Here is a 15,690-nt window from a genome sequence, read left to right as displayed (position 1 = left end):
TTTGTGAGTTCATCATTATTTTGTAACCTGCAACTTTATTGAATTGGTTTATCAGTTCTACCAGCTTTTTGGTGGAAATTTTAGGTTTCTCTATGTACAACATCATGTCATCTTCACACATGGATAATTATACTTCCTCTTTTCCAATTTTAATGTCTTTATTTCTTTCTCCTCCCTAATTGCTCTTGCTAAAACTTCCAGTACTATATTGAATAAAAGTGGCAAAAGTGTACATCCTTGTCTTGCTCCAGATCGGAAGGGAAATGATTTCAGTTTTCCCCTATTCAGTATGATACTGACTGTTGCTTTGTGATATATAGTCTTTATAATTTTGAGGTATGCTCCTTCTATACCTAGTTTGTGGAGGGTGTTTAATCATGAAGGGATGGTGAATCTTATCAAATGTTTTCTTTGCATCTGTTGAGATGACCATATGGTCTTTGGTCATTGATGTGATTTATGACATTTATTGATTGGCAAATTTTGCAGCACCCTTGTATTTCTGGGATAAATCCCACTTAATAGTGCTGTATGAACTTTTTGATGTGGTTTTGGATTCGATTTGCTAGTATTCTGTTGAGAATTATTGCTTCTATGTTCATTAAGAATATAGGTCTGTAGTTTTCTGCTTATATCATGTTTTTGGTGTTGGTATCAAAGTTAGGCTGGCCTCACAGGATTAGTTTAGCAGAGTACCATCCTGTTCAGTATTCTGGAATAGTTTGGAGAGTACTGGAGTTACTTCCTCTCTGAATGTTTTGCAGAATTCAATAGTAAAGCCGTTGGGTCCCAAACTTTTCCTTGATGGAAGATTTTTGATTACTGCTTCAATTTAATTGCTTGTTATGGGTCTGTTTATGTTGTCTGTATCTTCTTTTTTTAAAATTATATTTAAGATATACAAATTTCATATATTTCTTATCTATAGATTCAGGAACACAGTGATCCTTCCCACCCTACCCTCCCTCCTGCCCATGCTCCCACCTTTGTTTCTGCTCCCTCTCCTATTCTCACTCTTAATTTTTACAAAGATCTATTTGCAGTTAACTTTATATTCATAAGATGAATCCTACACTGAGTTAAACAAATACTATGAAGAAAAAAAAACCACTTCAACAGTTGAGACAAGGTCTGCAAACAATCATCGAATCTGAAAATATCAGTTTCAATCCTACAGATTCCCTTTTAGGTACTCTGTTAGTTACCACAGATCAAGGAAAACATACGGTGTTTGTCTTTTTGGGACTGCCTTATTTCACTAAGTTTAATGGTTTCTGGTTGTACCCATTTTGATGCAAAAGACAGGATTTTATTTTTTTTACTGCTGTATAGTATTTCATAGTGTATATATTCCATAATTTTTTATCCAGTCTTCAGTTGATGGACATCTGGGTTGGTTCCATATATTAGCTATTGTGAATTGAGCCGCAGTAAGCAGTGAGGTACAGATCACTCTTTCATATGCTGATTTCATTTTGTTTGAGTAAATTTCCAGGAATGAGGTGGCTGGGCCATATGGTAGGTCTATATTTCAGATTTCTGAGGTATCTCCATACTGTCTTCCACAATGGCTGTACCAGTTTACATTCCCACCAATAGTGGATTAGGGTACCTTTTCCCCCACATCCTGCTCCACTTTTGATCCAGCTCTCTGCTATGGCCTGAGAAAGCAGTAGAAAATGGCCCAAATCCTTGGGCCCTTGCACCCACGTGGGAGACCTGGAAGAAGATTCTGGCTCCTGGTTTCAGATCAGCTCAGCTCTGACCATTGTGGCCAGTTGGGGAGTGAACCAGCAGATGGAAGACCTCTCTCTCTCTCTCTGCCTCTCTTTCTCTCTCTGTGTAACAATAACTTTCAAATAAATAAATAAATCTTAAAAAAAAAAAAAAACAGGTAAGTTGGTTGTAGACACATGCACTGACTTCTGGAGTTTCTATTCTGTTCCATTGGTCTACACATCTACTTTTGTTTTGCCAGTACCAGGGTGTTTTGATTATAACTGCCCTGTAGTATGTCTTGAAATATGGTATTGTGGTGCCCCCAGCTTTGTTTTTGTCGTATAATATTGCTTTAGCTATTCAGGGTCTCCTGTGTTTCCATATGAATTTCAGCATTTTTTTTTTTTTTTTTGTATCTGAGAAGAATGTCTTAGGTATTTTCATTGGTATTGCATTGAATCTGTAAATTGCTTTTGGTAGTATGGAAATTTTGATGATATTGATTGTTCTGATCCATGAATATGGAAGATTTCCCCATTTTTTTATATCTTCTGTTTCTTTCTTTAATGTTTTGTAGTTCTCATTGTAGAGATCTTTGATGTTCTTGGTTAAATTTATTCCAAGGTATTTGATTTTTTTGGTAGCTATTGTGAATGGGGTTGATCTTAGAAGTTCTTTCTCAGTCATGGCATTGTCTGCATATACAAAGGCTGTTGATTTTGTGTGTTGATTTTATATCTTGTTACATTTTCAAACTCTTCTATGAGTTCCAATTGTCTCTTAGTGGAGTCTTTTGGATCCCCTATGCATAGGATCATGCCATCTGTAAACAGAAATAGTTTGATTTTCTCCTTCCCTCCAGATTTATATCCCTTTGATTTCTTTTTCTTGCCTAATGGCTCTGGCTAAAACTTCCAGGACTATATTGAATAGTATTTCTGAGAGTGGGCATCCCTGCTTGGTTCTGGATCTCTGTGGGAATGCTTCCAACTTATCCCCATTCAACAGGATGCTGGCTGTGGGTTTGTCTTAAACTGCCTTGATTGTGTTGAGAAATGTACCTTCTATTTCCAATTTGCTTAAAATTTTTATCATGGAAGGATGTTGTATTTTGTCAAATGCCTTCTCTGTGTCTACTGAGATAATTGTATGTTTTTTGTTCTTCAGTTTGTTAATGTGATGTATTACATTGATTGATTTGTGAACATTGAACCATCCCTGCATACCAGGAATAAATCCCAGTTGGTCTGGGTGGATGATCTTTCTGATGTGTTGTTGGATTCGATTGGCTAGTATTTGGTTGAGGATTTTTGTGTGTATGTTCATCAGAGAGACTGGTCTGTAGTTCTCTTTCTCTGTGGGATCTTTTTCAGGTTTAGGACTTAAGGTGATGCTGGCTTCATAGAAAGTATTTGGGAGGATTCTTTCCCTTTTAATTGTTTTGAATAGCTTGAGAGGAATTGGAGTTAGTTTTAAAATGTTTTGTAGAACTCCGCAGTGAAGCCATCCAGTTCTGGGCTTTTCTTTGTTGGGAGGATCTTTATTACTGATTCATGTTTTGTCTTGGTTACTTGTCTGTTTAAGTTTTCTGTGTCTTCTTGGCTCAGTTTAGGTAGGTTGTATGTGTCAAGGAATCTGTCCATTTCTTTTGTTGGAGTACAGGACTTTGTAGTATTTTCTGATGATTCTTTATATTTCTGTGGTGTCTGTTGCTACATTTCCTTTATCATCTCTGATTCTATTGGTTTGGGTCTCTCTCTCTCTCTCTCTCTTTTTTCTGACAGGCAGAGTTAGACAGAAATCTGAAATATAGACCTACCGTATTACCAGAAGAAGCTCCTTGCTTCTTCTGGGTCACCCACATGGGTGCAGAGGCCCAAGTACTTGGGCCATCCTCCACTGCCTTCCCAGACCATAGCAGAGAGCTGGATTGGAAGTGGAACAGCCGGGATTCAAACTGGTGCTCATATGGGATGCTTGCCCTGCAGGTGGTGGCCTTACTTGCTATGCCATAGTGCCAACCCATGTCAGTTCTTCTTAAGTTACCTTATAAATTGTAGGCAATTCTAACAAAATTTTTTACTTATTTTTTTAAAAAAATATTATTTAAAAGACAGAGTGACAGAGAGGGAGAGATAAAGAGATCTTCCATTTGCTAGTTTACTCCCCAGATGGCTGCACTGGCCATGGCTGGGCCAGGCCAAAACTGGGAGCCAGGAACTCCATTTAGATTTCTCGCATGAGTACCAAGGACCCAAGTACTTGGCCATCCACTGCTACCTTTCTTTTTTTTTTTTTTTATTTTTATTTTTTTTTGACAGGCAGAGTGGACAGTGAGAGAGAGAGAGAGACAGAGAGAAAGGTCTTCCTTTGCTGTTGGTTCACCCTCTAATGGCCGCCGCGGTAGCGCGCTGCGGCCGGCGCACCGCGCTGTTCTGATGGCAGGAGCCAGGTGCTTCTCCTGGTCTCCCATGGGGTGCAGAGCCCAAACACTTGGGCCATCCTCCACTGCACTCCCTGGCCACAGCAGAGAGCTGGCCTGGAAGAGGGGCAACCGGGACAGGATCGGTGCCCCGACCGGGGCTAGAACCCGGTGTGCCGGCGCCGCAAGGCGGAGGATTAGCCTGTTGAGCCACGGCGCCGGCCCACTGCTACCTTTCTAGGCAAGTGAGCAGGGAGCTGGATTGGCCGTGGAGAAGCTGGGACTTGAACTAGCACTCCATTATGGGATGCTGGCTTCACAGGCCATGGTGTAACCCTCTTTCTTTGTGCTATTCCTAAGTAGATTAATGGTTGATTAAATACTTGTTAAAAAAGTTTCATTTGAAGTAGGTTTATGTTTCATTTGTATTTTACCTTAATGGTTTTCTCCTAGTCCTCCTTTTATTTTTTTACTAGGTAAAACATTAATAGAGTCACTTTTCCCATCGTTTCTACTCTGTTCCTACCACACTGTTGTTAACTTCATGACTTGTCTGTGTTTGCCTTTGTAGCTTTGAGTTTTCTTTTTTAGCCAACATATGTAGACATTCTTTCACACTGTTTTTTGTTTTATATCCTAGAATAACTTCATAATCAGTTCATGGAGGTCTTTCTCATTCTTTTTCACTTCTGCAGAGTACTATATTATGTGTATACCGGTGTTTATTCAACCAGTCTCGTATTTTGAAATTTCCATTGAGGTTACTTAGCATATTTTGCAGTTACAAATGGCAGTGTAATGGTAGTAACTTCACACAACTGCAATTTTGTATGGTGGGAGGTATATCTGCAGGTCAAATTCCTGAAAATAGAGCTGCTGGGTCAAAGTATACATATTTATTTATCTAAGTGTAGACAGTACCAGATTCCCGTACTAGCAATGTGTGAGAACATCTGCTTTCCCAGACTTGCCAGTGGAACATGTTTTTAAACTTTTTATTGTGGGCCAATCTGACATGAGAAGTGATAACTCAATTTGTATTTCTAGAATTATGAATGAAATTGAACATCTTTCCTTCCATGCTCAACTCCATTTATTTATTTATTTTTAAAGATTTATTTATTTATTTGAAAGAGTTACACAGAAAGAGGAGAGGGAGGGAGGGAGAGAGGGGGAGAGAGAGAGAGAGAGAGAGAGAGAGAGAGAGAGAGATGTCTTTCATCCAATGGTTCACTCTCCAATTGGCCACAATGCCCAGAGCTATGCTGATCTGAAGCCAGGAGCCAGGAGCTTCCTCTGGGTCTCCCACATGGGTGCAGGGGCCCAAGGACTTGGGCCATCCTCTACTGCTTTCTAGGCCATAATAGAGAGCTGGATCGGAAGTGGAGCAGCTGGGTCCCGAACCGGCGCCCACATGGGATGCTGGAGCTGCAGGTGGAGGATTAACCTACTGCACCACGGCGCCTGCCCCAGCTTTACCAATCTTTTAATGACACTATATTTTGAGTCAGAGTTCAAAAGCATGTTTTAACTTTTAAAAAAGATTTTATAGTTATTTCTTTGAAATGCAGAGCATCACAGATAGAGGAAGAGACAGAGTGCTGGTTCACTCCCCAAATGGCTGCAATAGCTGGGTCTGGGACAGGCCAGAGCCAGCAGCCAGGAGCCTCTTCCTGGTCTCCCACATGGGCACAGGGCCCAAGCATTGATTCATCTTCCACCACTCTCCCAGAGGCATTAGCAGAGAGCTGGATCTGAAGTGGAGGAGCCGGGACTTGAACCAACTCCCTCATGGGATGTCAGCGTCTCTGATGGTGGCTTTATCCACTATGCCATGGTGCTAGCCCCATCAAAAGTATTTTCTTTAATGTTCCTTAAAATTAAAAGAATTCACCGCTGCTTTCTTTTAGTGTTTGTATGAATTCATTGAGTATATTTAGCTCTCTGACCCATTTATAGTTTATTTTTGTATAGGATGTATGTAGCTAATTTTATATTTTCTGAAATAGCTATCCATATATTAAAAAGCCAGTCCTTGCCCCTGGGGTCTGAGATAACCTTTATCATAAACCAAAACTCTATGAGTACTTGAGTCTATTTCTGGCTTTTCTGTTCTATTCCACTGCTGTATTTATGTGCCAGTGCCACACTAACTATCCTAAACAACTCTTTAACATATGAGACATAGCTATTCCTTACTTATGTTTCCTTTTACAGTATACTCTGATTTTTGCACCTTTATGTTCTTATATAAACTTTTCCGCTAAAAATTATTTATTTTGGAGTTGACATGGTTCACTGTGTTAAGCTACTGCCTATGACACTAGCATCCCATACTGGAGTGCTCCTCTGCTTCCAGTCCAGCTCCCTGCTATGGCCTGGGAAAGCAGCAGAAGATGGCCCAAGGGCTTAGGCCCCTGCACTCATGTGGGAGACATGGAAGAAGCTCCTGGCTTTGGCCTGGATCAGTCTTCACATATTATGGCCATTAGGGGAGTAAACCAGTGGGTAGAAGGTATCTCTAGTCTGTCTCTCTGCCTTTCTTTCTTCTTCTTCTTCTTCTTCTTTTTTTTTTTTTTTTTGTCTTTATTTTTTTTAACTTTTATCTAATAAGTATAAATTTTGAAAGTACAACTTTTGGATTATAGCGGCTTTTCCCCTCATAACCTCCCTCCCATCCGCAACCATCCCATCTCCCAAAAAATCCCTCTCCCATCCCATTCATCAAGATTCATTTTCAATTATCTTTATATACAGAAGATCAACTTAGTATATTCTAAGTAAAGATTTCAACAGACTGCACCCACACATACACACAAAGTATAGAGTACTGTTTGAGTAGTAGTTTTACCGTTAATTCGCATAGTACAACACATTAAGGACAGAGATCCTACATGGGGAACAAGTGCACAGTAACTCCCGTTGTTGATTTAACAATTAGCACTCTTATTTATGATGTCAGTGATCACCTGAGGCTCTTGTCATGAACTGCCAAGGCTATGGGAGCCTCTTGAGTTCACAAAGTCTGACCTTATTTAGACAAGGCCATAATCAAAGTGGAAGTTTTCTTCTTCCTTCAGAGAAAAGTACCTCCTTCTTTGATGGCCCATTCTTTCTGCTGGAGTCTCACTCACAGAGATCTTTCATTTAGGTCATTTCTTGCCACAGTGTCTTGGCTTTCCATACCTGAAATGTTCTCATGGGCTCTTCAGCCAGATCTAAATGCCTTAAGGACTGATTCTGAGGCCAGAGTGCTGTTTAGGGCATTTGCCATTCTATGAGTCTGCTGTGTATCCCACTTCCCATGTTGGATCATTATCTCCTTTTTAATTCTATCAGTTATTATTAGCAGACACTAGTCTTGTTTATGTGATCTCTTTGACACTTAGTCCTATCATTATGATCAATTATGAACTTAAACTGATCACTTTGACTAGTAAGATGGCATTGGTACTCTCTGCCTTTCAAATAAATAAAATCCTTAGAATGAATATATATATATATATATATATATATATATATATATATATATCCCTTACAGAATGAACAAGAGTCCAGTGAGTTCAAACTGATATAAATAAATGGGAAAGACAATGATCTTTCTTATAGCAAAATGCTAATGAATGGAGAAGAAATGCTGGAACTAGAAAAATTGTCATTTTCCAACTATCATGCCAGTAATGAGTCAGGCAGATATCATCAATGGGTCTTTTTTTTTTATTTGAAAGACAGATTTACAAGGGGAGAGAGAGCGAAAAAAAAAAGAGAGAGAGAAAGAGAAAGAGAAAGAGAAATTGATCTTCCATCCACTTGTTCACTACCCCTCCCAAATGGCTACAATGTCTGGAGCTAGGCTGATCTGAAGCCAGAGCCAGGAGCTTCTTCAGCTCTCCCACATGGGTAAAGGGGCCCAAGCCCTTGGGCTATCTTCCACTGTTTTCCCAGGCATATTAGCAAGGAGCTGGATTGGAAGTGAAGCAGCCAGAACTTGAACCAATGACTCATGGGATGCCAGCATCACAGGCAGTGGCTTTACCCACTTTGCCACAGTGCCAGCTCCCATCAGTGGATCTTAAATCCAGTGCATGAAGAACTGGATTTCTGATGAAATAACTGTTCAGGAAGAACAGAACATCTACATGGTATCAAAGTATTTCCCCCAAATACCTGCCAGTTACACTGAAAAAAATAACTTTGCAGAAGAGAAACCTGACAGATGTCACCATTGTCACACCAGTTGATTGACACAGATGTTATCCATTGGTGGACAGACGGATATCATTTGTTACTTGATATGATTCTCAGAGATCACTTGTGTAGTATTCCTGCCAAAAGCAACCCAGATAGAAGGCACCTTTTACAAAGCAGCCAGTCTGTTGTCTTAAGAAATTTTATGGCTGTGCAAGATGAAGACCCAGCAGGAGGGCTGGCACCGTGGCACAGTGGGCGCTCTCTCTGCCTGTGGCACCAGCATCCCAGATGGGTGCCAGTTAGAATCCTAGCTGCTCCTCTTCTGATCCAGCTCTCTGCTATGACATAGGAAAGTAATAGAAGATGGCCCAAAAAAGTGCTTGGGCCCCTGCACCTGCTTGGGAGACCTGGAAGAGGCTCCTGGCTTTGGATCAGCCCAGTTCCGGCCATTGCGGCCATTTAGGGAGTGAACCAGCAGATGGAAGACCTCTCTCTCTCTCTGTCTGTGACTCCTCCCTCAAGTAAATAAATAAATCTTTAAAAAAGAAAAAGAACCAGCAAGAAACAAAGAAACTTGGAGACATGACCACTGAAGGTTCCAGCTTATCCAGGATCCAATTCTGAACCAGATTTTTGTTGCTTTTTTGTTATAAAGGATGTTATTAAAACAAGTGGCAAAATTTGAATGAGATTATATAGTTTAAGATAGTACTGTGTTAACAATTCCTGACTTTTATATCACTGCAATTATATAAGAGAATGTCTTTGCTCTTTAGAGACAATGAGGGCCTGTGAGGTGAAGAGGCATTGTTTCTGTAACTTACTCTCAAATGGTTCAGAATAAGAAATATATATATATATATATATATATATATATATAACAATATATATTATATATAAAATAACAGATATGTACGTGAGTGCATGTTTGCATAGATGTATGTAAAAGAGAACAATAAAGCTTATGTAATAAAATGTTAAGTGTATCTGGGTGAAGGGTAAATAAACAGTTTTGGTGTTCTTGAAATTTTTATGTAAGCTTTAATTTCATACTAAAAATATCTTAAAAAGTAATAAAATTCAAATAAAACCTTTAAAACAAGCTGCATTGGTTTATCCCCTCCAAGCAGCATGTGAGAGGATGTTCCCCAACATTACCCTCCAGGAGGGAGTAACTGCTATTGCCCTGTTTTCTTGGGGAACCTGTGGTAGATATGGGAGCTATCCAGTTCCATAATTCTGTGGTATAAATGTCTGTAATTATACAGTATGGTTGTCTTGCGCTTAGTTGTTTTGAATTCAGGAGTAAATTTGTTCCTGCAGGTTGTTGATGAACGAGAATTTTTTGAGATCATGCCACATTATGCCAAGAACATCATTGTTGGTTTTGCAAGAATGAATGGGAGGACTGTTGGGATTGTTGGCAACCAACCTAAGGTGGCCTCAGGTAAGATGGAGAAGTGCTCATAAACCTAGCTAGGGGTTAGCAGCCAAGGCTGCCTGGGCCCAGGGATTCCTGTTTGCTTTCTGCCTTTTCCTCATACTTAGTCTTCCATGATCAGAGGAAAAAACTCACATGTAAAAGCAACCCTTTTTTTTTTTTTTTTTTTTTTTGACAGACAGAGTAGATAGAGAGAGAGAGAGAGACAGGGAGAAAGGTCTTCTTCTACCGTTGGTTCACCCTCCAATGGCCACCACGGCCGGCGTGCTGCGGCTGGCGCACCACGCTGATCCGAAGCCAGGAGCCAGGTGCTTCTCCTGGTCTCCCATGCGAGTGCAGGGCCCAAGGACTTGGGCCATCCTCCACTGTACTCCCGGGCCACAGCAGAGAGCTGGCCTGGAAGAGGGGCAACCAGGACAGAATCCGGCGCCCCGACCGGGACTAGAACCCGGTGTGCTGGCGCAGCAGGCGGAGGATTAGCCTATTGAGCTGTAGCGCCGGCCAAAAAAGCAACCTTTTCTTTTAATGTTAATATCACAAAATGCTCCCTCCCCTTTACGATTTATTTATTTATTTGAAAGGCAGAGAGAGAAGGAGAAAGAGAGAGATCTTCTACCTGCTAGTTCACTTCCCAAATATCCTGACTTCAGTCTGGCCCAGCTCTGGCCTTTGTGGCCATTTGGTGGATGGAAGATCTCTCTGACTCTGCCTTCAAAAAAAAAAAAAAAAAAAAAAAAGTAAGGTATTATTAGTCTTCTAACTTTAACCCCCTCCCTTGATACTGTGTTGGTTATTCTGGATCTTTTGCCTTTCCCTACAAACTTTAGGATCATCTTGCTGATATCCATAAAATAACTTGCTAAGATTTTTAAAAGATTTAAGGCAGAGTAAGTAAGCAAGCGAGAAAGAATTCTTCCATACACTGATTTACTTCCTAAATGCCCTCTACAGCCAGTGCTGGCCCAGGCCAAAGCTGAGAGCCAGAATCTCCGTCTATAGTGTCCCAAATGGGTGGCAGGGACTCAAGTTAACTGGGCTGTCATCTGCTGCCTTACAGGCACATTAGCAGGATGCTGGATCAGAATTGGAGCACCTGGCACTTGAACTAGCAGTCTGAGATGAGATGCTGGCATTGCAAGCAGTGGCTTAACTTGGCTATGCCCCAATGCTGATCCCCACTTGCTAGGATTTTGACTGAGATTACTTTGAATCTGTAGATTACTTTGGCAAAATTTTTGAAATTATTGATTTTTCCTATCCATGAACGTAGAATCCCTCTGCATTTATTTGTTTGTTTTTCCTCATAGCTTTATTAACTTACACTTAACAAGTAAAAATTGCATATATTTGGGATGGGTGTTTGGCACTACAGCTGAGTTGCCTGCATCCATTTCGTAGTGTCTGGTTTGAGTGTCAGCTCTTCCTACCCACATGGGAGACTTGGCTTGATTTTGCAGCGTTCGCCTCAGCCCAGCCTGGCCATTATGGGCATTTGGGGTGTAAATCAGCAGATGGGTGTTGTGAATCAGCAGATGGGAGCTTTTTCTCTATCACTCTATCACTCTGCCTCCAAGCAGGGTTTTTCTGGTGGTTCTTTCAGGTTTTCCATGTAGAAATTATGTCTTTTGTAAACAATGATTGTTTGGTTTCTTCGTCATTAATCTGAGTATCTTTTATTTCCTTTTCTTGTCTTACTGCATTTGCCAGGACTTCCACTATGATATTCAGAAGCAGTGGTGAGGGGACATTCTTACCTTGTTCTTTCTGGGAAAGCTTTTAGTTTGTCCCACTAAGTGTGATGTTATGTTAGCTTTTTTTGTATAAAGTAGGGAGCATTTCCCTCTCCTAGTTTACTTTTTTTTTCAAGTATGCTGAATGGATATTGGCCCTTGTTGAATGCTTTTTCTGCATTTACTCTTATGATGCTGTAATAATCCTTCTTCTTTCTTTAGCTTACTGATGTGATAGATTTCATTTATTTTTCAAATGTTGATCTAGCCTTGTGCACCCACAATAAATCCCACTTGATCATGGTGTATTCTTTTTATATGTTGTTCAATTTGATTTGCTAATTTTTGTGGAGGACTTTTTTCCATACATGTTCATTAAAGGTAGTGTAGTTTTATTTCCTTATAATCTCTGTTTAGCTTTAGTATTACGAAAATGCATATCTCAGGATGAAATAGAAAATATTCCGTCTGCTTCTGTCTTCTTGAAAATACTGTAGAAAGGCCGGCGCCGCGGCTCACTAGGCTAATCCTCCGCCTTGTGGCGCCAGCACACCGGGTTCTAGTCCCGGTTGGGGCACCGATCCTGTCCCGGTTGCCCCTCTTCCAGGCCAGCTCTCTGCTGTGGCCAGGGAGTGCAGTGGAGGATGGCCCAAGTCCTTGGGCCCTGCACCCCATGGGAGACCAGGAGAAGCACCTGGCTCCTGCCATCCGATCAGCGCGGTGCGCCGGCTGCGGCACGCTACCGCGGTGGCCATTGGAGGGTGAACCAACGGCAAAGGAAGATCTTTCTCTCTGTCTCTCTCTCACTGTCCACTCTGCCTGTCCAAAAAAAAAAAAAAAAAAAAAGAAGAAGAAATAATACCAATTTTCTACAGTATTTTTTTTTTTTTTTTGGACAGGCAGAGTGGACAGTGAGAGACAGAGAGAAAGGTCTTCCTTTGCCATTAGTTCACCCTCCAATGGCCGCCGCGGCTGGCGTGCTGCAGCCGGCACACCACGCTGATCCGAAGCCAGGAGCCAGGTGCTTATGCTGGTCTCCCATGGGGTGCAGGGCCCAAGCACTTGGGCCATCCTCCACTGCACTCCCAGGCCACAGCAGAGAGCTGGCCTGGAAGAGGGGCAACCGGGACAGAATCCGGCGCTCCGACCGGGACTAGAACCCGGTGTGCCGGTGCCACAAGGCGGAGGATTAGCCTAGTGAGCCCCGGCGCCGGCCTCATTTCTTCCTTAAGTGTATTACAGAATTCTCTAGAGGCCAGCATTGTCGCATAGTAGGTTACAACCTTTGCCTGTGGTGCCAGCATCCCATATGGACACTGATTCGTGTCCTGGCTGCTCCTCTTCCAACCCAACTCTCTGCTGATGGCCTGTGAAACACTGGAAGATGGCCCATGTGCTTGGACCCTGCACCCATGTGGGCGATCTGGGAGCAGCTCCTGGTTCCTGGCTTTGGATTTGGCTCAGCTCTGGCTATTATGGCCATTTCTTCTTTTCTTTTCTTTTCTTTCTTTCTTTAAAAAAAAAAAAAAGATTTATCTATTTCAAAGACTTACAGGCAGGCAGAGGCAGAGAGAGGTCTTCCATTCTGCTGGTTCACTCCCCAAATGGCTGCAATGGCTGGAGTTGGGCTGATTCAAAGCCAGGAGCTAGGAGCTTCCTTTGGGTCTCCCTCACAGTGCAGGGGCCCAAGGAGTTGGGCCATCTTCTACTGCCTTCCTAGGCCATAGCAGAGCGCTAGATCGGAAGTGGAGTAACAAGGGACTTGAACCAGCACCCATGTAGGATGCGGCACTGCAGGTGGCAGCTTTTCCTGCTACACCACAGTACCAGTGTTGTGGCCATTCCATCAGCGGATGGAAGACCTCTCTGTTTTCCCTCTAAGTCTGCCTCTCAAATAAATTAAAACAAATTCTCCAGTGAGTCCATCTAGGGTGCATTTGTCTTTATAAATCCTGTAGGAAGCACAAAGTACGTTCAAAAAGCAAAATACCACGTAGTTACCTTTACTGGAGATCTTTATTTCCTCACGTAGCTTTGTGATACAGTATTGTACCCTCTCCTTTCTACCTGAAAGACCCTGTTAGCATTTCTTATAGAGTACTTCTGGCCTTAATGATTTCTCCACATTTAGTCTGAGAATGTCTCACTTAACTCTCATTTACTCTTCATTTTTGAGGGACAGTTTGCTAGATAAAGAATTACTGGTTGACAGTTTTATTTTAGTGTTTTAAGTATATCAATCCACTGTTTTTTGGCCTCCAGGGTTCCCTGCTGATATGAGATGATAATCTTGATGAGGATCCCTTGACATCTGACAAATCACTTATTTCTTACTGCTTTCAAGATCCTTTGTGTTTCTGGTAATTTGACTCAGTGTCAGTCTCTGAAACGGTCTTGGAGTTAGCAATTTCTTATTTTTTTAAGATTTTATTTATTTATTTGAAAGTCAGAGTTACACACAGAGAGAGGAGAGGCAATGAGGGAGAGGGAGACAGAGGTCTTCCATCCACTGGTTCACTCCCCAAATCACCACCAACGGCCGGAAGTGCGCCGATCTGAAGCCAGGAGCCAGGAGCCAGGAGCCTCCTCCAGGTCTCTCACAGGAGTGCAGGGGCCCAAGGACTTGGGCCATCCTCCACTGCTTTCCTAGGCCATAGCAGAGAGCTGGATTGGAAGAGGAGCAGCCAGGTCTCAAACTGGTGCCCATATGAGATGCCAGCACTGCAGGCGGTGACTTACCAACTACACCACAGCGACGGCCCCCAGCAATTTCTTGTTTTTGTAGTTTCAAATTTTGCATCAGATTTAGGCTTTTAAACATTATTTCTTGACATCATCTCTGTCACTTCCTCAGTTTTATCCTCTTGACATTCCCTTGCTGTATAATGTTGGCTCATTTGATGCTGTTCCATGGGTCCTTTATGGTCTGGTCACTTCTGGGTTGTTTGTTTCTGTGGTGTTCATATTCCTTAATCTTTATTGTTTCCTCAGATTTCTTAAACTATAGTGAATTTTTCATTTGTTATTATTGTACTTTTCAGTTCCCCAATTTGTTTTGTTCCTTTTTAACCTCCTTTCCCCCCTTTTAAAAAACATTTATTTAGTTACTTGAATGGCAGGATTACAGAGAGGGTGGGAAGAGACAGAGTTCTTCCATCAGCTGGTTTGCACCCCAAATGGCTGCCAACGACTAGGGCTGGGCCAGGCTGAAGCCAGGAGCCAGGAGCTGCTTCTGGGTTTCCACGTGGGTGCAGGGGCCTGAGATCCTGGACCATGCTCTGCTGCTTTCTCAGGCACATTAGCAGGGTGCTGGATTGGAAGTGAGCAGCTGGGACTTGAACAAGCACCAATATAGATGCTGGTGTCACAGGCAGTGGTTTTTACCCACTATGCCACAGTGCCAGCTACCCTACTCCCTTTTTGATATTATTTTGTTCACACATTAGCTTCCAGATTTTCTTTAGTTGTTTATATATATATATATACACATATATATATACATACATGTATATATATGTTATATATATGTATATATATGTTATCTATGTTTATACATCTCTTCGGATGTATTTAACAGCATTGTTTTAAAGTTTTTGTATAGTAAATTCAACGTCTATGCTTCCTTAGGGATTGTTTCTGTCAATTTGTTTCATTCATTTAAATAGCCATACTTCCCTTTTTCATTTTACACTATGTATTTTTTGTTTAAAACTGGCTATTTGAATTTTATGATGTGGTAACTCTGGCAGGCAGATCTTCCCCCTCTTCCAGGATTTGTCATGTTTTCATTGCTGAATATTGTAGCAGTTCATTTGGGGAGACAGCTGTGAAAAGACAGTGCACAGAGTGTATACCTTATTTTGTATGGTTACTGAAGTCTGTTCCTTATATCAACTAGTGTTCTGACCAAGGTTTCCTTGAAAGCCGGGAGTTAAAAAACGAGGGAATAGTTACTCCAGTCTTAAAAACTGCTTGTGTGTTCAAACTGTCATTCGATGCTTAACCAGGCTAGAATGGAGTTTTGGGGTCAGCCTAAGGTTAAAACTTAAGGTCTTCCATGTGTTTGGTTTTGTAACATTTTCATTCATCTCAAGGTGTTTTCTTATTGCCCCTTCTCTGATCCTTCTGGATACTGTGTCTGTGTCTAGGAGAACCTATTACAATCTTTGTAAATTCCCTTGTATACA

General features: G+C 41.6%; 1 protein-coding gene across 1 annotated transcript in view; it reads left to right on the top strand.

The window, feature by feature from the left end:
- PCCB (propionyl-CoA carboxylase subunit beta) overlaps positions 1-15,690 on the top strand; it is a 73,491-nt gene that overhangs the window by 50,623 nt on the left and 7,178 nt on the right. Inside the window, exon 10 of the mRNA XM_062214291.1 lies at positions 9,656-9,779. Coding sequence (XP_062070275.1) covers positions 9,656-9,779 — 124 coding nt within the window. The remainder of the gene's footprint in view (positions 1-9,655; positions 9,780-15,690) is intronic.

The sequence above is a fragment of the Lepus europaeus genome, chromosome 2, assembly GCF_033115175.1.
Source record: "Lepus europaeus isolate LE1 chromosome 2, mLepTim1.pri, whole genome shotgun sequence".
Lineage (NCBI taxonomy): Eukaryota > Metazoa > Chordata > Mammalia > Lagomorpha > Leporidae > Lepus > Lepus europaeus.
The sequence above is the reverse complement of the archived record's forward strand: the minus strand, read 5'-3'. Positions and strand labels throughout refer to the sequence as shown.